The following is a 23,479-nucleotide window of genomic DNA, read 5'->3' as shown; positions in this document are numbered from 1 at the left end:
AGGCTGTCTGGGGAGTGTGTGTGTGTGTGTGTGTGTGTGTGTGTGTGTGTGTGATGGAGTGGGTCTGTCCAGGCACTGCGGCTCTTTCCCCACACCCACCTTCTTATGCCAGGCCTGCCCCTCCCCCACAGTCCCCTCTTCACCAGTCCCTCCGTGTGTCTCTGTCCCCATGTGCCACTCTCCCTGCCCCCAGGGGGTCTGTGTCTGTGTGGGGGCACGTGTGCTGAGCCATGGCTGAGCTTCTGCACGGGGAGCTGCATCTGCTGTGTGTGCCATTTCTCAGCATGGGAGGGGGCTGGCTTCCCTGCGTGGGGGCCTCTGTGCCAGCCGTGGAGATGGGTACATGGGGAGGGGCTGAGTACTGGAGGGGATGCCAAGTACAGCAGCAGGCTCTGGGCTGTGGGATCCTGGGTGTGTGAGAAGGACCTTCAGCGTGGGGGTGGGGGGAGTGGACACTGCTGCAGTCTCCGTGTGTGGGATCCAGTGAACAAGAGCTGGCCGCTGAGCTCCAGAGGCTTCTCAGGGTCGCTGAGGGATGGCCTGGGGGAGAGCATTGTGTGTGTTCCTGCAGGGCAGGTAGTCAGCAGTAAAGAGCATGAATGGGGTGCTGCGTGGGTAGGGAAGACTGGAAAAGGGGGTGGGGTTAGAGGGTCTGGGTGGGAGGGTGTCAGGATGAGAATGGAACAGGGGAGAGTGGGGGATACAGAAGTCTGGGGAAATGGGGAATACCTGAGCGTGGAGTGTGCGGAGCAATGGGGTAAGGAGGGGGTGCAGGAAAAGTGAGGAAGATTTGGGGGTAGGGATTTAGGCAGTGTAGACAGAGCGTGCAGGAAATGTAAATGAAATGCAGTTGCAAGTAACAGGAGGCGGAAAGGTGTGTGATGGAGTGAGTTGAGGGTGCTGAAGGATGAAAGTGGGGGAGGGGTGACTAGAGAGTATGAAAGGAACCTAGGGTACTGTAGGGTACTACAGTAGGGAACCTAGGGTACTACAGAAGTCAGCAGGATGTGGGGTGGGATGAGGGCAAGGAAAGGGGGAGAGGTGGCATGAGAGGAGGGAGAGGTCACAGGAGTCTGAGGAGGACACTTTGGTTTGAAAGGGGATGTGGGTGTGTGCAAGAGCAAAGTGGGAGGTGGAAGGATGGCCCCGTGGGTGTGATAAGGGGCTTTCGGGAAGTGAGGGCCGACAGTGGTGGGTTAGGGTGACGTGGAGCTTTCAGATGGCATGGAGGAGTGGGGAGCAAGGTGCAGAGAGGGGTGGGGGTACACACAGGAGTGAGGGAGAGGGAGTATAGAGTCACAGGAAGCTGTGGGGTCAAGAGGGTGGTTGGGAAGTTCAAGGAGAATGTAGTGGGATGAAGGAAATGCCACATATAGCTGGGGTTATCTGAGAAAATCACTGGAGTGGGGAGAAGAGAGGAGCGTGCACATGATGGTGACATTTGGGAGGGAGGGACAGGGGTGTGCTGTGAGGATCTGTAGGTGTTTGGACATTATTGGGGAATATGGGTTGCCTGTCAGGGATTCAGTCTTGGCTTTGACACTTCTCTAGCCTGGTGTGATTTTGAGCAAGTTATTTCTGTGCCTCGGTTTCCTCATATATAAAATTGGAACAGTAATAGTCAAGCCCTATCCCCCAGGGGTGTTGGGAGGACTAAATGAATAAATAAATATGAAGTGCTTGGAACTGCATCAGGCATTCAGCAATGGTTCAATAAATGTCACCCGTTGTTATTGTGCTATGGCACAGCCTGGGATACATTTCAGGCACTCGAGGGGTGTTCATGATGGTGAATTTGGGGCGGATGTATCTGTGCCGGGGCATTTGGGTGCTGTGGAGTGAGTGGAGGGTATTACTTCTGCAGTGGCCCAGGTATTTTCTTGGGGATTGTTGAAGGATGTTATTCACTGTGTGACCTCAGGCAAATTGCTTAACTTTTCTGGGCCTCTGTTTCCTCACTTGCAAAGCGGAAATAGTACTCATACCTACTTCGGAGGCTGGCTGTGAGAGACAGTTGAGTTATTTAGCTGTGAAGCCTTCAAATACTGCCTCACACATAGCAAGCACTTCTTCTTGGCAAATAATGTATATGGGAGTTTTATTGAATTATAATTGGAGGATGGGCTATTTGGGGAAGGCCTATGTATGGGGTATCAGGATAATGTGGGGGGTAAAAGAGAGATTCCAGGGGCAGGGGAAAGATGTGGGAAAGGTAGGGGTTTGTGTCATAAATGAAGGAAAGTGAAACTGCTGTAAATGAGAAATAAAGGAGAGCTGAAGGGCACTGCTGGCAGCCGGGGGGGGGGGCCCTGGAGATCTGGAAGGGACATGGGGGTGGCAAGGACATGAGGGCTTAGAGGAGGTTGTCAGGGTATGTGGTGGGGACAAAGGCGGGGACAAGGGCATCACAGAGTGCACAGTCAGGCGCAGGCAGCTCTGACTTCTCGACCAATTTCCGTTGGCCCTGTCCATTTGCTGCTCGAGACTTCTTGGCCTCCTTCCTCTCCTGTCTCTTTCCCTTCCCTCCCTCACTCCATTCAACCCCTTTCCTCCTTCTGGTCTCACATCCCCATCACCCAGCTACCCGGTGGCCCATCCCTGGGTTGAATATCTGATCAGGAGGATATGGGTGTGGTGTGGACATGTTTGCTGGACCATGGTGAGCTTTGAGTGGGGGCAGCGGCTGGGGTGAGCCTCTGTGTACATGTGTGCTGTCGAGCACACCGAGTTACAGTAAGGGGGGCTGGGCAGGGCTGGTGTAAGGGTGCATGTGCAGAACACTGGCTGTGGTCCAAAAGTATGGGATTTGACAGTGGAAGTCGTGGGGGGGGTCATTGGAGTATACAGGGGTGCTGGTGGGGTGCTGGTGGGGGTACCAAAATACAGTGGGAGCACATTAGTGGCCATTGGCGTGTGCTGGGATGTGTTCAGGGGGCGTGTTATGGGAATCTACTGAGATCCAAGTAGGGGGGGAGTTATTGGAGCATACTGGGAAGTGTGGGGGTGTTACTGAAATATACTGGAGTATTCCTGGAGGGCCGTTCTGCCGAACCTGTGGGGGTAGGTAATTGGAGTGCACAGGGAGCGTGCTGGGCTATTCCTGGAGTCTGGTGGGGCCGGTGGAGGTTATTGGGATATACTAAGGGGGTCTGCCTGTGCACTGGGTGGGCTGCAGACATGACTGCGGTGTGCTGGGGTGCAGCCGGCTACACGTTCTGCTGGGTCTTGGTGTTCTGGGGTATTCCAAAGGAAGTGGGGTTGGAGCCAGGGTGTTTGGGTATTCCTGTTGTGTATGGGGTACCTGGAATGGAAGAGACCTGTGACATCAAGGTTTGGGGGCTACATCTGAGAGAGCATGGACAGGTGTTGGCATACATGGATTACGTTTGCGTTTAATGGGTGCGTGAGCATTCCTAGGTGTGCTGGCGGGCTTTGGTGGCCTTACTGGCAACCATCCTCATCTTCACAGGAGGTTTGCGTTTTACTAGAATCTACCCACTGCTCAAAGGAGATACATTTGAGATATACCAGGGATACAGAAGCCAGCGCTGTCCACTAGAAATCTCTGCGGTGATGGAAATGTTCTGTATCTGCACTGTCCAGCGTGGTAGCCACCAGCGTCACGAGGCTACTGGGCACTTTGAAATGTGGCGAGTGAGACTGAGGGACTGAATCTTTTCCATTTCATCTTTAACTAATTTGCATATAAATAGACACATGCAGCCAGTGGCCACCATGTTGGACCTTGCAGAATAAGCAATGTTACAATATGCTTGGGGACCTGGGGAGGTGTTACTGTAATATATTCCTATAGTATAGATATAGTCAAGGACTTGGGAGGGGGATCATCAAAATACATGTGTTCTCTTAACTTGACCAGAGATAGCGAAGGAGTTCTGAGCGCCTATGATGTGCCGGGTACTGTGCTGAACATGACATATACTAAGCTACTATGGCAACCCTGTCGGGTAGAGCCTACTATTGCTCCCCTCCCCCCATTGTAGATGAAGATACTGAGACCCAAGAGGTTAAAGTCATGGGCTCAAGGTCACAGACAGGAAGTGGCTAGCAGGGCTTCAAGCCAGGCTGTCTGGTGATGCGGTGGTGTACCTCCCCATCCCTCTCTGTGCCTGGCTTACAGTGGGCTTGGTAACTGCTTGCTGAATGGATGGGTGGATGGGTGCACGGATGGATGAATGAGGAAAGAGTGAGTGGGAGAGCAGGCACTCCGGGCTCTGCGGGGGAGGCCTGTCAGGGCTGCTGTGAGCAAACGTTCACTCCCGGAGTGGGTGAGGAAGATCCTAGGAGGCGGGATGAATGGTCCTGGAGCAGAGGCTCAGGTCACTGGGTTGCCGGGCTCAGTGTCTCATGATCCCTTCTCCGCCTGCCCCACCCCCACCCCTCCCTGCCCTCCCCTCCAGCGATTACATCATTAAGGAGAAGACAGTTCTGCTGCAGAAGAAGGACAGTGAGGGGTTTGGGTTCGTGCTCCGGGGGGCCAAGGGTGAGTGCCGGCCGGGAGGGGACGGGAGAAGGCTGTCTGACCCAGGGGGGATGAACAAGGGAAAGGGACCCCAGCCTGCCCACCACCCCACCTCCGGGTGCTGGTCCCTCAGCTACTGTGAAGCCTCTGTGACTTGGGTCTGAGCCCCATCCCCTGCTCGGCCTCTCCACCCCCCGCCCCCGACCCCGCCGGCTCCTCCCATCTGCAGCGCAGACCCCCATCGAGGAGTTCACCCCCACCCCGGCCTTCCCGGCACTGCAGTATCTGGAGTCTGTGGACGAGGGTGGTGTGGCATGGCGTGCCGGACTGCGAATGGGAGACTTCCTCATCGAGGTGAGGCCTGGTTCCCAGCCCCAGGAGCCTCTCTCAGCCCCAGCCTCCAGCCTCCCACAGACACTCCTCTCTCCCCTGGGACCCTGGTGGCAAATCCCAAGGCCCCTTTTAATCCACACCAGGATCTGGCCGCCCGAGTCCAGATTCTCCCCTGGCACCAGGCTTCCCAGCCTCTACTTTCTTCACAGATTTAATCCGAAGGCTTTTTCTGAAGTATCTCAGAAGATTACAGAGCTGCCCCTAGCACGCGCGCGCACACACACACACACACTCTCTCTCAATGCAAGGGGGTCAAGGAAGGAGAGAGGGGTGAATAGGGTGGGCTGGGCCTCTTGCTCAACCCTGAGGCCAGGAGAGTTACAGGAACGGAGCTGGGGGGCTTTGCAAGAGAAGGGGGTGGTGGAGAGGGTCAGAGGGAGGGAATAGTGGCCTACAGTACAAGGCAGGAGGCCGCTTCGATGGGGACTCTGAAGCTGAAAACACTCCTCCCTTACCTACTGGGTGTGCTTTTGGGGGTGTCTGTGCCACAGGTGAATGGGCAGAATGTGGTGAAGGTTGGCCACCGACAGGTGGTGAACATGATTCGCCAAGGGGGCAACACGCTGATGGTCAAGGTGGTGATGGTCACCAGGCACCCGGACATGGATGAGGCTGTCCACAAGAAAGGTGCTCCTCCCCCACTTGTGTGGCCAGGGCTGGCACTCCACTGCCACCATCCTAAGACCCTCAGGAGCCCTGATGGCGGGTCCCCACCATTGGTGTTCCCTTCCCCAAGGCTGCTTGTCCATGACCCTTCTGGGGAGAAACTGAGACAGGGAGGGCTCAGCATGCTGGTGGTGGCTATTCTCTGAGCTCTGGGAGCACTTTGGTGGTGGGGAGGGGGTCATGGGACTTCTTCCCATGATACTGATGCCTGACCCCCACTGTCACCTTTTCAGCACCTCAGCAGGCTAAGCGGCTCCCGCCCCCAGCCATCTCCCTGCGTTCCAAGTCCATGACCTCAGAGCTGGAGGAGATGGGTAAGCCTGTGGGGCTGCTGGGGCCCAGGTGCTGGGAGGGAGGGGGGGCGGGGCCAACCCTTGAGTTTGTTAGTGTTGTTAGTGACCAGGGGTCCTGTCCTCATCCTGTCCCCGTCCATGGGCCAGACTCTCTGGCCTGCGTTGTGTGTCGCTGAGAAAAAGCGTCTGAGAGTCGATCTACTTCTGTCCTCTTGTATCTGTTTCTCTGTCGGGGTCTCTCTGGGTCTGTATGTCCCTCTCTGCGGGTCTCTGTTTCTAGCCCCTCTCTATCTGTTTCCCCATTCCATTCTCCATTACCCGCCACCAGCTCCCCCAAACCCCACTAACAGGAAGGAAGGCGAGCCCCTCCCTCCAGACAGAATGGACCTGGGGGGTCCGGTTGCCCCTCACAGGGGCGGGGCGGGCAGTTGACTGCCCCCAGCCCAGGGCACTGAGGGAGGCGGGCGTTCCAGACAGGGGGCCCCTCGCCTCCCCCTGAAGTCCTAACTCTTGACTCCTCTACTGCCTCTCCCCCGGGCTAGTCTCCCCCTGGAAGAAGAAGAGTGGTGAGTGGGCACAGGACTGGCGGGAGGGACCCCGTCCCGATCCCGCCGGCGGATTCGCCCCTCCCCGCCCCGGCCCCTCACTGCCCCACTCGCGCTTGCGCACGCACGCTGGCCACGCCCGCGGGCCCGCACACGCTGGCCACGCCCGCGGGCCGAGCCCGCTCCGCCCCGCCCCCCGGGGGCGCCCCTGGGTTTCAGCCGCATCCTTTGCCCACAGAGTATGAGCAGCAGCCTGCGCCAGTGCCCAGCATGGAGAAAAAGCGGACCGTGTATCAGATGGCTCTCAGTAAGATAGCCCAGCTTTGCTCCCTGCGCTGCTTAGAGCCCCTGACCCCACGCCGCCTGGGGTGCTGCGACTACTCTGTCCCTCTTCCCCCCAGCTGATCACCCCCATACCCCAGCCTTGCCCCAGCCCTCAAGTCTGAGCCCCCACCTCTGTCTTCCAACCTCCTTGCCATGATGGCTGTCCTGTTCGCTCCCTCACCCTTCCCATCACTGGGTCCTGCCTCCTGGGCTGGAGATTGTCTCCATTAGGGCTGCTCATCCATCGGGGTGGAGACAGGGGTGTCCTTTTCTGGTTCTTACAAGACGCTGTGTGTGGGCTCCGGGCAGCTCTGTCTCTGCGCATGGGCAAAGCAATCTTAATTTCGCTGTGTCTCCACACCTTTTCTGCCTCCCCCTAGACAAACTGGATGAAATTCTGGCAGCAGCTCAGCAGACCATCAGTGCAAGCGAGAGTCCTGGACCTGGTGGCCTGGCATCCCTGGGCAAACACCGGCCCAAAGGTTTCTTTGCCACTGAGGTAGGCAGCGTGGTCTGGGGAACTGGGGTCTTGGAGGTAGGAAGCTTGAGGGGTGCATAGGTCAACCTGGAGCCGCCATCCCTGTCTTCGCAAACCCTTCCTGACCCCTGTGTTTAATGCCGCTCCTGGAGGACCACCACCCTTTCTGGGGCCCGCTCCTTTCTCACCACGCTGGGGTCTCCTTCCCCCTCTGCCTATCCTCTTCCTTCTTATTCTACCCCTAGATCCCGTCTCCTCACTCCACTCTCCATTCCTGCGCCTCACGCTCACTCCCTCTCTTGTCCTACCTCTTTCTGTCCACCTCTGTCCCACCTGAAGAGTCTCAGGGAAGGTAAAATGATGTCATGATGGATATCCATGGCACAGACCCAGCACATAATAATAGGCGCTCAACAAGTGGTAGTTCCTAAAATATTAATCGTATCTCTGTCTCGGCTCTGCCTGCTTTTCCCGATGACAGAGGCTAACCCATAGTGGGTGTCGATCATATTTTGGACGCTATGTTTTACATGGATTATCTCATTCATTTCTTAGAACCATCCTGTGAGGTATGCACAGTAGACCATCTACAGAGAGGAAACAGAGATTTCAACCCAGGCAGTCAGGCCACTGGATCCATGGTCCAGTCACAGTTCTGGTTCTTCGGGTGGGGCCCTGCTCGACCCTCCCTGGCTGTCGTCCCCACTGGGCTGTGACCCTTCACAGGAACACATCCCCCACCTGGCCTGCCAGCTCTTCCCTCCACCCTCCAGAGGTCACCTCTGCCCTACCTCTGTCTTAGCACTTCCTTCCTCTCTTCCCAGGCCCTGCTGTCTGACCCTGTCCTCCAAACCCCTCTTCTCAACAGGCCGCACCCACCACCTGGTGACCAAGGGCCATTTACTCTAAAACTAGATTCTTTAACTCTTGAGGGGCTGTGGACCCTTTTGGCGCCTGGCATAGTACTGAGAATTATGTTCATAAAGGCATAAAATAAAATACACAAGGTAACAAAAGAAGCCATTTACACTGAAATGCAGTTACCAGATATTTTTAAAAAGCAAATTTGTGATATGGTAACATGGGTGTCTTTTCATCAACACACTAGCCAGCAAGATCTGGTGGTGGATGGATCTTAACTACTCTTCTTAACTGCAAAGACATGAGGCGCATAAACACTATTTTCAGAAACTGCAACCACCGGGATGGGATATGGAAATACCTGTGATTTCTTTTGGGATCTCGCTAACGCTAGCATGCTTTGTGGCCTACATTTTTAATTGAGGAAATGTTGCACCTTAGACAATAAAGATGTAATTTTTCTCCCATCCAAGCGTGCAGGCCCCCTGCAGTCTGTCCACAGCCCCGCTAAGGGTTTGACTGCCTACTCTAGAGGGTCTTGTACTTTCACAAGAAGCAAATGCAAGTGGCACATTTTGTTCCTGGACTCCTAGAATTTCTTTCTGATTTAGAGGCTGAGGGTCCTTGGCCACTTCTCAGGGCTTGGCAGAGGTCCTCACTTCACACCTGTCCTTGGTTTCACAAAGAATTTGAGGTCCCTAGGGCTGTGAGGGTCATCTTCTGCGCCCACTTCCCCACCCCCTAAGGTCAGTGTCAGAATTACAAGTGCATGGGCTGCCATAGAGCCAGGCTGACCTGCCCTCAAATCCTGACTTCTTCTAACTTACTGTGTCACTTGGACCATACTACTTAGTTCCTCTGCATCTCAGTTGCCTATTCTGTAACATGGGACCAAAGCTAGTATTGCTGGTTCTTCAGAGAATTGAATGATAGCAGCTCTTAGCACAGCAGGCTCTCGACAGATGCTGAGCCCCCTAAGACATAAAATAACAAACTGGAGACCCCCCTGGGACTCAGGCACCCCAGAGACCCCACAGTAGCATATCAGGCTCAGTGCAATACACATTAGGGCATTTATTCTATGAATGTCTGAAGCTCCCACAATGTGCCAGGCAGCTCCAGGGTGCCAGCCCTTTCCTCTGTTACAGGATAGACAAGATCCCAGCCCTCATAGAATTCACCATCTGAGCTCCAAAGACACCCCCAGATGGGACCAGACAGCGGCCAATAATAACACCAGCTGCCCACCTGCCCCCACTCATCTGAGGTTTTCTATGGGACCTCCCTGTCTCCAGGTCCTGGTGGCCAGTGGTCATTTTCCCCGTTGGACCTCCCCTTTCCTTCTGTCCCTCCTGGGGCCTGTCCGTGAGCCTTCCCCCAGCCCTCCCTCTCATGTTGAAGGCTCTCCATTTCCCTTCCCACTGGACATCCTGACCTTTCTCACCCTGAGCCAATACAGGGGCCCCTTCTTAACATTTCTGTCTCCTCTCCATGGGTGGCCTCTCAGTATGTGGTCTTGTCCTCCTGTCTCATTTGTTTCAGCTTCTGTCCCCTATTCACTCTCCTGCTTAAATCACTCTGCACCTAAACCAGAGGGGGCATGTGGGCAGTGTGGGGCCCAGTGTGGCCCTGAGGCCTCTTTTATCAGAACTGCACACCAGTTAACAAGAGCAAAATATTATACAAGACGCCACTGCTTAAACACTTAAGAACTGGGAGATTTCAGCCCTCCCTGAAAGACATACCTCTGCATAAAACTTACCAACAGTGGGGGTGCAGACTCTAGGCTTATCCATTGGCCGTCAGGGTGCCTCTTGGGCCCTGTCTCTTTCCAGGGCTCTGCTGTCCATCTGCCTGTCCTCCCCAAAGTGTGGCTTTGGCTTTCTCAGCTACTGAATGCTACTTGGTCACTGACCCCCGAGGGGTCCCCTTCCACCTGCCGTCTCCAGCCTCTGTATGGGTGCAGGTTTCAGCCTTTCTCTGGACTCAGTTTCTCCCTCTGATTATTTTTATCACACCCTCTCAGTTGCGTTCTCTGCCTCTGTCTTGCCCCTCTGGGACAGCCCCAGCCGTCTCCAGTTCAGGATCTCTCAGGACTGACTCTCTCCCTGCCTCATTGGGTCCCTCTTTCTTCCCATCACCGTCTCATTTCCCGCCCTGTACCTCAGTCTTTGTCTCTCCCTCCTTTGGACCTGCATCTCTGTCTCTGTCTCCCTCATCTCTTTGTCTATCTCTGTCTCTCCACCTGTCACCCCCTCTACTCTCTCTTCCCCTGACCCCTTTCAGGGGCTGTCTCCCTGGCACGAATTTTCCAGCCCATCATCAGCCTCCAGCCTGTGCTCAGCACCAGGCACACACTCTGCTACTGAGGCACCAGACCCAGGGCTGACCCAGGAGGTGGCACCAGAGGAGGTTGGACCTCTGGCCGACTCGCTGGGGAGGAGTCTGCTGGGCAATTGGTGACTTCACGCGCACCTGGTCTGCTGATTGGCTGCCTCCCCGTGGGAAGAGGATGCTCTCCGTTTGTTGATGGAGGTCAGCCTGTCCCACCTTGGGTCAGCCTGCCCCTTAGGCAGTTAGTTCCATGCTTCTTCAGATGCTTTTATGGCTCCTCGGTCAGTCTGACATTTCCTTTGCCACTCAGACCCCTCTTACAACATCAAGCTAACCCATTATTTGATCCCTCCCTTCCAATGCAAAGTGTCTTCTGTCAGTTTGCAAATCTGACGCCTCTCCCTTCACTCTGACCCCTCTCCTGCAACTGATCCACCCCTCATCACTCTGACCACCACCCCACGCCTCATGCAGGATGCTTCCTCCATCTTCCTCCCCTCCTCCCAGTTCTCGCTTACCCACCCTCCCCAGCCTGGACTCAGTACTCAGCGTTCTCTCCAGCCTGCTTCTGCCCTCAGTGGCCCTTGTGTCCTTTCTGACCGGTCACATCCCTTTTCTTCACTCTTTGTAGCCCTTTCTTCTTCCCTCTTTTTTTTTTTTAACTTTATTGGGGAACAGCCATGGTCCTTGGGCTTTCATGCTACAGTAGCATAGTTGGGTCTTTTAAGGAGGGCGCAGCTCACAGTGGCCCATGCAGGGATCAAACCGGCCACCTTGGTGTAACGTGGGTGTTATCAGCACAACGCTAAACTGAGCTAACCGGCCACTCCCTCTTCTTCCCGCTTAATCTGAGGATTTTCTACCACTCCAGTGTGTTTTCCCCAACGGCTCTATAACCTCCTCCTTACTCACTGGCTGATCTAGGACATGACTTTTCTCCTTTGCTCTACAGCCCCTTTTGCACTCATTAAAATGGGTATAATCAACCCTAACGCACAAGTTGAGGATTCAGTCAGGACTTACACGCGAAGCAGATGGCAAAGTGGTTTGCACAAAAGTGACTCCCTTCATTTTTCATTTCTCTCTCTCTCTGCACCACCGCGCAATCTCTCTATCTTTTGCGGGGTTCGGCTTCCTGATACCACACAGATCATTATGAGCTGCAGGACAGGATGGAAAACCAAGCAGGGTGGGTGTTTGGCTGAGGTTTAGAGAGAAAGGGCTTAAGGAGAATGTTTGAGAAAAACATGTGTCAAAGTCAAGAAGGGTTGGCAGGCTGAGAATCCTGCTCCAAGAAGCGCAGAATGGGAGGAAAGCAGTCAAATGGGTAGATGTTTGGGAGACACTTCCTGACTCCTCCTTGGGGCCGACCCGCTGCTGTTTCATGGGGTTGTTTAGGAACAGGACTGAGGTTTTGCCTTCACGATGCTCCCTCTGTCTTTTTTTTATTTTTTTATTGGGGAACAGCCATGGTCATTGGTTACACATTGCTTTCATGCTACAATGGCGTAGTTGACTCTTTTAGGGAGGGTGCAGCTCACAGTGGCCCATGCGGGGATTGAACTGGCAATCTTGGTGTTATTAGCACCACGCTCTAACCAACTGAGCTAACCAGTTACCCTTCCCTCCATCTTTTCAGGGTGTCTTGTATCATTCCCAGTCAGTCCTTCATTCTATAAATATTTATTGAACACCTACTATGTGCTAGACCTGCTGCTGGGCTCTGGGGGTGTAGGAGTGAACCAGTCAAACAATGTCACTTACCTTAGAAAAGTTACATTTTAGGGGGGATTTTGCAGAATTGGGCTCTGCTGTATGTAAGAGAAGCCTCCAAATGACAGCACCTGACGTTGGCTCTTTCTCAGTCAGTCACTCATTTATTTGACAAGAACTTGCAGAGCATTACGCCCTATTTAGGGACTGGGGACCCAGCAGGGAACAAGTCCAGCAAAGTCGCTCCCCACAGGCAGGCTGCGTTATGACTTTCTTGGGCCTTTGGCAATTTTGCCTTCCTGAGCCCCTCCTTCCTAAAAAAAAAAAAAGTTTAAAAATCTATATTTTATGACTGTGTTGATACGAAGATGGGTATTATTCAGGTTAGATTATAGTCTTTGTTTTTTCCCCTTCCGATTTTAAAAGAAATGAAAACATTTTCCCTCTAAGTATTGTGGGCCCCAGACACTGTGCCCCGCTGCCTGGAATAATATACGCTGCCTTCAGGGAGCTGACATTCTAGGTGGGAGACGGACAATAAACAAGCAAACCAGATCATTTCCAATGGAGAGAAGTGCCAGAAAAACTAGACAGTGACTCGGAGGAGACAGTGGAGTGGAGAACTTAAAGATGGAAAGAATCTGTGATGATTAGGAGGAAACCATTGTAGAGGGAAAATCCAGGCCTTGCAAGTGTTCTAAGGACCTTGGGGCATTGGAGGAGCAGGGAAAGGGGGACATCATGGGACCAGGCTGAGCAAGAAGGAGATGCAGGCGGGACTACATCATCCAGGGCATCTGAGTCTTGGGTCTCGTACAATCAGAGCCTGACAAAGGGATTCTTCTTGCGCCAGCGGTTTCCTAAGGGGGAACCGTAAAGGAGTGAGGGAGGCAGGATGGGCTGCGGGATCAGTCTGATCTCTCAGGGAGCTCTGGACAGTGAATTGCACTAGGGAGTTGATCCTGCATCAGACCTCCGTGTCAGTCATCAGTCCTTGGCTGTGGGCAGCTCCCAGAAGTGGGGGCATGTAACTGTTTGGGCACATCAGCTCCTTTGGGAGAGGGTGATTCTCCAGAGCAAGCTGCAGGTGACACAGCAGCTGGGGATGGGCACAGCATGGGGCCAAGGGGATCTGGGTGGTACCAGCAGAGGGGCTTGAAGACCAGAGTTCGAATCCCCTGTTAACTGTTGTGGGATACGACTGTAGGATTTTAAGCAGGGCGATAGCGTGACCTGAATTTATTTTTGAAAAGAGCCCTCTGACCCTGTGTGGGAAGCAGATTAGAAAGGGGTGGGGGCACAAGGGTGGCAGCAGGGAGACAAGGGAAGAGGCTACTGCAGCCATCCGGGTAAGCGATGGTGGTGACTTGGACCTGGGCAGTGACAGCAAGAATGGAGAAAAGTACCCAGATGAGTGATCAGTCTGGAAAGTAGAGCAAACAGGGTTGACAAAAAAGATACATTTTCTTTCTCTCTCCCCACTGCCTGGACTCAGAAAGTCCATCCCCACCCAGAATTCCCTTTTACCTCCTCCACTCCCCTCTCCCTCCCTTCAGAGTCTTGGAGGAGGAATGGGGGCTGGCCTCGTGGGGAAGCCCTGACTGACTCTCCAAGCCCTGACTGATCTCTATGCTATCTTTTCTCTCTCCTCCCCTGACTGCCGCCCTGAAGTCGAGCTTCGATCCTCACCACCGATCACAGCCAAGTTATGAACGTCCTTCTTACCTGCCTCCAGGACCTGGGTTTATGCTCCGGCAAAAATCTATTGGTATGTCACTAATGGGGCGGTGTAAAGGATGCTGGTGGGGGAATGGGAAGCTGGAAGGGTGACAGTTTATGGGGGAGAGGGGCCTGGAAATGTTTCTTTCTACTTCCATACGTGACCACATTTCCACCAAGTTAGACAGAGAACTCAGGCTTTGCATTTGGGCAAAACTGGGTTTGAATTCCGGCTCTCGTCCATCCCAGCTGTATAACCTAGGGCAGATGGCTTTACCTCTCTGGGCCTAGGGCTCTTCACCTGGAAGGTGAGGAGATTATTGGCCCTCCCTGGATGCAGTGAGTTGAAGGCCCCACCACAAACCCTGGTTTTGCCTGGTTCCTTCTCTCTTATACCTGACTCCATTCATTCACTCATTCATTCCACAAATATTTATTGAGCACTACGATATTCCAGGCTAGAATTCGGGGGATATGTCAGTGAACAAAACAGACTAAAGGGTCCTGCTCTCATGGAGCTTGCATGAGGGGAAGACAGATAACAGATTATAAGGATAAGAAACAAGAAAATTACATAGTATGTTAACTGTGGTAAGTGCTATGGAAAAACAGAAAAAGCGGAGTCAGATAAGAGAGGTCAGGAGTGCCAGTGGGGGCAGGTTTGAGCTGAAACTTGGAGATGAAGCAGGGAGCCTTGGGGATATGCAAACATAAGGCGTTCCAGGCCTCAGAAGCAGCCAGTGCAAAGGTCCTGAGGTAGGACTGAGTTGCCATTTGCTCCACTGGAGAATACTGTGGGATGGGAGGAGATCCAGAGCTCCAGTGGGGACCTGCTGAGTTTGAGATTCCAGTGAGACATCAAGTAGATGTGGCATTTGGATCAAGGAACCTGGAGATCAGGGGAGAGGACAGGGCCCAAGACAAAGTTTTCCAGCAGAGAAGCAGTGAATGAAGCCATGACACTGGTTGTGATTGTCAAGGGAAAGAGAGTAGTCAGAGGCGAGAAGAGGGTCCAAGACTGATAGTTGATAAGGAGGCAAAAGACTTCACCCCTCCAGTCTTCTCTGAGTCGTCTTGCTGATTGGATCTAGCTTTTCCTTAACTTCCAGTGTCCACAGTCCATCAGTGTGCCTCTTGCATCTGTGAGGTCTACCTATATCTCATCATTTGCCTAATATCTGCCACCTGTAAATCTACCTAATTTCACTTACTTATCAATCAGCTCTTTTAAACATTAGCCTCATCCTAAGCAGTTTTTTTAGTGACGTGCTAACTGCATTTCTTTTTTGCCTATACATGAAAAGAAATCTAACTATGCACATAAACATGGTATCTCTTCCAGCTTGTGTCACTTTTGCTCATCCCAAGCCACCACTAGCATATTACTTTGCCTTTGTGTGAATTAGAAAAGGCTCCCCCTCCCTATTCAGGGAGAGGCCAACTGGGGCTTGGCTACCCCTGAGAAACCCAGCGCGCAGCAGATCATGCAGCTGCTACAAGAGATCCAGAACCCCCATGAGCACCCAGGCTTGGGCGACAACCCCTGCATCCCTTTCTTCTACCGGGCCAATGACCACAATGAGAATAAATGGAGTTAGCCATAAAAAAAAATAATAAAATAAAATAAAAAGAAAAGGCCCCCCCTCCTGGCCTGGGGAAGAAGTTCAGCTGAATTTCGCTGCACTCCCCCCCCCCTTGCTCCCTCTGCTGTTTGCTGTTGTGCAGTGCACTACCTGTATTACTGTATCAAGCGAATTAGGATTTACTTTAGCTGTGTAAACTCTGAACTAATCCATGTGAAGCTCTTCTTACATATAGTGGGTGCTATTATTATTATATTAGTATTTTAGTATTTAGTTCTATGGGCTAGGGTAGCAGGGAGACCCCCACCCCCAGGCCCTGCTCCTGGATCCTCTGTGTTTTCCCAGGGGCTGCGGAAGATGATAGACCCTACCTAGCACCCCCAACCATGAAGTTCAGCCGCAGCCTGTCTGTGCCTGGTTCCGAGGACATCCCCCCGCCTCCCACCACGTCCCCTCCGGAGCCCCCCTACAGCACACCTCCAGCCCCCTCCTCCTCCGGCCGCCTCACTCCGTCCCACCGGGGAGGGCCCTTCAACCCTAGCGCTGGTGGCCCCCTCCCTGCCTCTTCCCCGTCATCTTTTGATGGGCCCTCGCCTCCTGACACCCGTATGGGGGGCCGGGAGAAGAGCCTGTACCATCACGCTCCGCCCCCCCAGCCCCACCACCACCATGCGCACCCCCCTCACCCTCCGGAGATGGAGACGGGTGGCTCTCCCGACGACCCCCCGCCCCGATTGGCTCTGGGGCCCCAGCCCAGCCTGCGCGGCTGGCGGGGCGGCGGGCCCAGCCCGACCCCAGGAGCCCCGTCCCCCTCGCACCACGGCAGCGGGAGCGGCCCCTCCCAGGGCCCTGCCCTGCGCTACTTCCAGCTGCCCCCGCGGGCAGCCAGCGCGGCCATGTACGTGCCCGCCCGCTCGGGCCGCGGGCGCAAGGGCCCCCTGGTCAAGCAGACCAAAGTGGAAGGCGAGCCGCAGAAGGGCGGTGGCCTCCCACCCGCGCCCTCTCCGACGTCCCCGGCGTCCCCGCAGCCGCCGCCAGCTGCGGCCGCCCCGTCGGAAAAGAACTCCATCCCCATCCCCACCATCATCATCAAGGCTCCGTCCACCAGTAGCAGCGGCCGCAGCAGTCAGGGCAGCAGCACCGAGGCCGAGCCCCCGGCCCAGCCCGAGGCTGCCGGTGGCTCCTCCGCGACGAGCCCCGCCCCGGCCATTTCGCCGGTGCCGCCGTCCCCGTCGCCCGTGCCCACCCCCGCCTCGCCCAGCGGCCCGGCCACCCTCGATTTCACCAGCCAGTTCGGAGCGGCCCTGGTGGGGGCGGCTCGGAGAGAGGGGGGCTGGCAGAACGAAGCCCGCCGGCGGTCCACGCTGTTCCTCTCCACCGACGCGGGGGACGAGGAGGGCGGTGACAGCGTGCTGAGCGCAGGGGCGCCCCCGGGGCCCAGGTTGCGCCACTCCAAATCCATCGACGAAGGCATGTTCTCCGCGGAGCCCTACCTCCGGCTGGAGTCTGCAGGCGCCGGGAGCGGCGCCTACGGCTACGGGGCCGCCAGCCGCGCCTATGGGAGCAGCAGCGCCTTCACCAGCTTCCTGCCGCCGCGACCGCTGGTCCACCCGCTGACCGGCAAGGCCCTGGACCCAGCCTCCCCACTCGGGCTGGCCCTGGCGGCCCGCGAGCGGGCGCTGAAGGAGTCCTCGGAGGGCGGGGGAACCCCCCAGCCCCCTCCCAGGCCCCCATCGCCCCGCTACGAGGCCCCGCCGCCCACCCCTCACCACCACTCGCCTCATGCCCACCATGAGCCAGTGCTGCGTCTCTGGGGGGCTTCCCCACCCGACGCCGCCCGCCGGGAGCTGGGGTACCGGGCAGGGCTGGGCAGCCAGGAGAAGTCCCTTCCGGCCAGCCCGCCAGCTGCCCGACGCTCCTTGCTACACCGCTTGCCCCCCACAGCTCCCGGGGTTGGGCCCCTCCTGCTGCAGCTGGGGCCTGAGCCCCCCGCCCCGCACCCAGGGGTGAGCAAGGCCTGGAGGTCCGGAGCCCCAGAAGAGCCTGAGCGGCTGCCCCTACACGTGCGGTTCCTTGAGAATTGCCAGCCCCGGGCCAGTGGGGCGAGTGGAAGGGGTCCCCCCTCGGAGGACGGGCCGGGAGTTCCGCCGCCCAGCCCACGCCGGACTGTGCCTCCTTCGCCGACCTCCCCGCGGGGCAGTGAGGAGAATGGGCTCCCGTTGCTAGTCCTGCCGCCCCCAGCCCCCTCGGTGGACGTGGAAGACGGTGAATTCCTCTTTGTGGAACCGCTGCCCCCGCCCCTGGAGTTCTCAAACAGCTTTGAGAAGCCAGAGTCACCCCTCACGCCTGGGCCTCCTCACCCGCTGCCAGACCCACCCACCCCGACCACCCCATTGCCCCCTGTGACACCCCCTGCCATCACTGCTGCCCCTCCCACCCTGGACTCCACGGCATCCAGCCTGACTTCGTATGACAGTGAGGTGGCAACGCTGACCCAGGGGGCCCCCGCGGCTCCGGGGGATGCCCCTCCTCAAGGCCCACCGGCCCCAGCCGCCCCAGCTCCTCCAGCCCCGCAGCCTGGCCCAGACCCTCCACCTGGCACGGATTCTGGTATCGAAGAGGTGGACAGTCGGAGCAGCAGTGACCACCCTCTGGAGACCATCAGCAGCGCATCCACGCTGAGCAGCCTGTCTGCCGAAGGCGGTGGCAGTGCAGGGGGTGGGGGTGGGGGGGCCAGTGTGGCCAGTGGGCCGGAGCTTCTGGACACGTATGTGGCCTACCTGGATGGCCAGGCTTTTGGGGGGAGTGGTACTTCTGGCCCACCATACCCTCCGCAGCTCATGACTCCCTCTAAGCTCCGGGGCCGGGCGCTGGGGGCCAGTGGAGGCCTGCGGCCCGGCCCCAGTGGGGGACTCCGAGACCCTGTCACTCCCACCAGCCCCACCGTCTCAGTGACAGGGGCTGGAACTGATGGGCTGCTGACCCTGAGTGGTTGCTCAGGACCCTCGGCAGCAGGTGTGGCCGGGGGTCCAGTGGCTGTAGAGCCAGAAGGCCCACCGGTGCCCTTGCCATCTGCTGCCTCCCTGCCTCGCAAGCTGCTGCCCTGGGAGGAGGGCCCGGGCCCACCGCCACCACCCCTGCCCGGGCCTCTGGCCCAGCCTCAGGCCTCAGCCTTGGCCACAGTAAAAGCCAGCATCATCAGTGAACTCAGCTCCAAGCTTCAGCAGTTTGGGGGCTCCTCGGCAGCTGGTGGCGCTCTGCCCTGGGCCCGGGGAGGCAGCGGGGGAAGCGGGGACAGCCACCACGGGGGAGCCAGCTATGTCCCCGAGAGGACGTCCTCCTTGCAGCGGCAGAGGTGAGCAGGGGCTGGTGGTTGGTAGTGGAGACCAGAGGGACCAATGCTGTGGGTACCAGGGTCCACCTTCCCCATAGCTGTGTCCCTTTAGAGTCTCAGGTGGTAGAAAGAAAACAGAAACCAGGCTGGCTTGGAGAAGTTTGCCATCAAAGAAGCATGCTTTCACGGATGCTTTCAACTTCCCTTTATCAGTGGCTTCTGTGGTCTCCCATCAACATGACAACCCACATCTCATGATGAACAAAAACAGTTATTAACAAAGGAGATTGGAGCACAACTTGCCGATGTCTGTTTCCTTGGCAGATTGTCAGTTCTGACGATCCCTGAAATCTGCAAGTCCCTGGAGCCCAGTGTGGCTCAAAATAAGAAGACGCTTTAGGGCACAGTGGTTACATATGTGGTTCTGGTGCTGGGCTTCTTGGGTTCTGGTCCCAGCCCTGCACTTTCTAACTGGGTGACCTTAGGCAAAGGAATCCACCTCTGTTGAAGGAAGACAGTATAGTACCCACCTAAAAGGGTTTTTGAGGCCACTGTTACAACATGAGATGGAGGAGGGGAGGGGCCTCTTCCCAAAGCCCAGCAAGTATAGGTGAGGAAATATGGGATGATACAGTTTTCCAAAGCAGCTAGCTGGCTGGAATTGCCACAAAGTTCAAGCTCATTCAAGACCTAGGAAAAGTAGGGTCTCATTCCTGGTTTAAATAGAGAGAGAGTGGAGAGAGGTTTTTTAATCCCTGTGTCCATCTGCAGAGCCCCCTCTAATTCCATTTGAAGGTCTGATGTCCTTATAGTTGATATTCGAGTGTGGTTTGATCACGCCTTTGAAATCTTAAGGCAAATGAGTGATGATTCTTAAGTATTCTGGGTATATGATGGTGAATTTAGGTGACAGCTGATCCAATTGTTGCTTTATCACCTACTATGTACTGGGTGCCCTTCTGGGTGAGAGGGGCCTCACAGTGGACACGACAGGCAAAGCAATGCCCTCTTAGAGCTCATAGTCCAATGAGGCAGAGGTGGGGGGCAGACTACAAAATAATTGCAATCTTCCTAGGGGGAAAAAACACAATAATGGGATGGTTAGAGAAGGTCTCTCAAATAACGAGCAAGATAAGCGGAGACTGGAGGAGGGGAGGAAGCAACTCACAAGATTGTTTGTGGGAAGAGTGAGCTAGGCAGAGGGAACAGCCAGTTCAAAGGCCCTGAGACTGGACTGTTCTGGAGGGAGCTAAAGGGATGAGGGGAACCTTTTTCTCCCCTTGTTTCTTTCTTTCATCTCCCTCTCCTCATCTCTCTCCCTCTCTTTCTCTCTGTCCCCTGTCCCCTTCCATCTCTCTCCCCTGAATGCTCACCCTCTTTTTGTTCCTCTCTCACCGTCTCCCTGTCTTCCACTCTGCTGTGACTGGCCATAACCCGAAAGGCAGTATAGAATAGTGGTTAAGAGCTCAGACTTTGGTGCCATATAACCGGGCTCTGCCACTTCCTGGCTGTGTGTCCTTAGGCAAGTTATTTAACCTCTCTGTGCTGCTGATAATAATAGTAACCTGCATCAGGGCTGTCATGGGGATTAAATTGAGATGCGATCTGTAAAGAGCACTTAGAACAATGCCTGGCACACGTGAGCATCAGTAAGTGGTGACGATTATTATTATTATCACTTAATGTCTCTTTTTCTTTCATCTCTCTTGACTGTCACCCTCTCCCTGTCCTCTCATTTTTCTCTCCCTTCATTTCTGTCCTGACATCCATCTTACCCCCTCGCTCCTTCTATCTCTTCCCATCTCTCTACCCTGCCCCTATGTCTCTCTTCCTCTCTCCCTATATCTTGACCTCTTTCTCTTTCTCACCTTGCCCTTACCCCCCAAACCCCTCTCCTCCACCCCTGCCCCCTTGTCACATTCCAGACTCTCGGATGACTCCCAGTCCTCGCTCCTCTCCAAACCTGTCAGCAGCCTGTTTCAGAACTGGCCTAAACCACCTCTGCCGCCACTCCCCACAGGAACCGGGGTCCCCCCTTCAGCTGCTGCGGCCCCAGGGGCCACCTCACCCTCAGCCTCCTCTTCCACGTCCACCCGACACCTCCAGGGTGTGGAGTTCGAGATGCGGCCACCTCTGCTCCGCCGGGCCCCCAGCCCCTCGCTGCTGCCCGCCTCGGAGCATAAGGTCAGCCCTGCGCCCCGGCCCTCCTCCCTGCCCATCCTGCCTTCTGGACCCCTCTATCCGGGCCTTTTTGACATCCGCAGCTCCCCCACTGGAGGGGCAGGAGGCTCGGCTGACCCCTTCGCCCCTGTCTTTGTGCCACCGCACCCAGGGATGTCCGGGGGGCTTGGTGGAGCCTTGTCAGGGGCCTCCCGCTCCCTGTCACCAACCCGCCTGCTTTCGCTGCCCCCGGACAAGCCGTTCGGCGCTAAACCTCTGGGGTTCTGGACCAAGTTCGACGTGGCTGATTGGCTTGAGTGGCTGGGCTTGGCTGAGCACCGAGCCCGCTTCCTGGACCACGAGATTGATGGCTCCCACCTGCCCGCCTTGACCAAGGAGGACTACGTGGATCTGGGTGTGACCAGGGTGGGCCACCGCATGAACATTGACCGGGCTCTCAAAGTTTTCCTGGAGAGGTGATGGCTGGCTTGGACGGACCAGCCCGTCCACAGAACCCTTGAGCCCACTGGCCTCTTGACCTCTGACCGTCATTCTCTTCCCGGGCCAGGGACTCTGCTAAAACTGCACCCTGCCATCATCTCCTAAGGCCGGAGGTCACCAAGTGGCCTGATTCCTGCCAGACATTTGCACCTCACAGGAGGGGGCAGCTGACACAAGACTGTGTGTGGAGCGGAGGGGGTGGGAATTGAAGAAATCACAGAAGGGGATGGAGAAGGAGAGAAGGGTCGATTCTGGGGAGGGGGAGACAGACAGAGCCATAGAGGGCCAGCCCTAAGCCTGACTGGATGGGGGTCGCCCCCAGGCCGCAGGGGAAAGGGGTGCCCTCAGATTCCACCACCTGCCACCCCTCTAACAACCCTTTCCCCCCTCTCCAGGCCCCTCTGTTTTCCCTGCCTTCCCCTCTTCCTAGCACACACAGCAGCCCCCCCAGCCTCTTGCACGCTCCTTTGCACGCCTGCTTGCCTCTCCCCTCCCTGGGCTACAATTTTGCACAAATCTGCCCTCTCGCTGTCTTGCACACTCCGCCTTTGCTCCAGCTCGCGAGCCCTCTTTGCTCTGTTTCCCTTGCACACATTGCATTTCTTTTCCCACACTCCATGCCCCCTGTTCTCTCCAACTCTTGCTTACACACTCTTTCCTTGGCGTCCTCCCTTACACACCTCACTTCTGAAAATTTCTGGGCCCTTGCTGCAGACACACTTGGGACACCCTTTTCCCTCACCAACTCATAGGTTCTGTGCACACACTTATTGTCTGGAATACCCTTGTCTTTGTTCAACCCTTGCACACTCAATATCCTATGCACCTCTTCTGAGGTGCCTCCATTTTCTTTAAGCACTTCCCCCCCTTATTCTTGAACCCCCACATTCTTACTCTACCCACCTGTCTGTCACAGTGACATTCTGATGCCCCTCCTTACCCCTCCTCCTCTTGCACTGTCACTTCTTATCGCACAGCTTGCACACTTGCTGCCCAGGAACTGTTTCTCAAATGCTCATTCCTCTCCTCTTCACCAGGCTCCCACTCCCTTGCCCCCTTCATTTCCAAATCTTTGTCCATCTCCATTCTCAACTCTTGTGGACTTTCTTGCTCATTCACTCTTGCACACACCTCCTCCCTGGCACTTGCACTGCACTCTTGAAGCCTTTTTCTTTTCCTTAACAATGTTCTTACATACCGTGGCTTTGCTGCACACCCATTCTTGAATTCCTATTTGTTTTTGTCAGCTCCTGGGAGACTTTCTCCAGCTCCCTTGGGGAACGCTACCACCTCTTACCTTTGCACATTCAGCCTGCTTCACACACTCTTGGGCTGTATTAGCATTTCTTTCCTTGGCACCTTTAGTTTTTGTCCCTGTGAAGGAACAGCTTTTGCAGCCATTCTCTGCCTGTTCTCTTATGTCTTTATGCTCTTTTCTCTTTCTGGCAAGAGAAGACCCTAGGCACACTCACTTCTTGCTCACCGTGCTCCCTCCTCTTCCTGCACCAGTCTGCCCTCTCGCACACCCTCCCTCCTTTCACTCTTCTCAGTCCTTCCTGGGCCATCTGTCCATCCATTTTGCTCGAAGATGCCCTCCCTCCCCCCAACCCTTCCATCTCTCCAAGAAACTCCTCCCTCTGGCATGGCTGTTCCTTCCCGCACGCTTCACCCCTCCCTTTATTCCTGGGGCTTGGGAATTTTAAGCCACCCCTTCCCCTGGGAAGCCCCCTCCCCTACTGTGGGTAAAGGGGGGAGGGCATCGCCCTCAGGTCCCCCCATGTTCAGCTGCCAAAGAAGGGAGCTCCCCCTCCTCCCCCCAAACCCATTCCCCCTCTGCTGCCCCCACCCCCGAGGGGGGGGCTCCGTCCATGGGGGGAGGGTGCTTGCAGCCCTCTCCCCTCACCACGTCAGGGATCTGCGGGGAACCTTGTGGGAGGGCCATGGGAGGGGGGAGGGGTGGCGAGGAGGGGGGCGGAGATTGCGCTGGGCCCCTACCCGCCCCCTCCCCCTTGTCGGCTGCCCCCCGTCCGCAGGGGGGCCTGCGCGGCGCCCATCTATCAAGGGCTTGTTCATTCTGGATGGGTGCCGCGGG

General features: G+C 55.9%; 1 protein-coding gene across 6 annotated transcripts in view; it reads left to right on the top strand.

The window, feature by feature from the left end:
- The window catches only part of SHANK1 (SH3 and multiple ankyrin repeat domains 1), a 43,262-nt gene extending 19,789 nt beyond the window's left edge, over positions 1-23,473 (top strand). For 3 of the 6 annotated variants that reach the window (XM_019658311.1, XM_019658313.1, XM_019658310.1), the window contains 10 exons: positions 4,422-4,504; positions 4,713-4,837; positions 5,368-5,503; positions 5,776-5,856; positions 6,378-6,401; positions 6,619-6,687; positions 7,085-7,203; positions 13,762-13,858; positions 15,738-18,747; positions 20,652-23,473. In XM_019658311.1, the coding sequence (XP_019513856.1) occupies positions 4,422-4,504; positions 4,713-4,837; positions 5,368-5,503; positions 5,776-5,856; positions 6,378-6,401; positions 6,619-6,687; positions 7,085-7,203; positions 13,762-13,858; positions 15,738-18,747; positions 20,652-21,366 (4,459 nt within the window). In that variant the 3' untranslated portion in view covers positions 21,367-23,473. Of the gene's footprint in view, positions 1-4,421; positions 4,505-4,712; positions 4,838-5,367; positions 5,504-5,775; positions 5,857-6,377; positions 6,402-6,618; positions 6,688-7,084; positions 7,204-13,761; positions 13,859-15,737; positions 18,748-20,167; positions 20,249-20,651 lie in introns of those variants that run through there. The other 3 variants (XM_019658314.1, XM_019658315.1, XM_019658312.1) reach the window with 3 other exon arrangements.
- Positions 23,474-23,479: the final 6 nt, after the last annotated feature.

This window comes from Hipposideros armiger, unplaced genomic scaffold, assembly GCF_001890085.2.
Source record: "Hipposideros armiger isolate ML-2016 unplaced genomic scaffold, ASM189008v1 scaffold_283, whole genome shotgun sequence".
In the NCBI taxonomy this organism is placed as follows: domain Eukaryota; kingdom Metazoa; phylum Chordata; class Mammalia; order Chiroptera; family Hipposideridae; genus Hipposideros; species Hipposideros armiger.
Note: the sequence above shows the minus strand (reverse complement) of the source record. Positions and strands in the feature narration are given on the sequence as shown.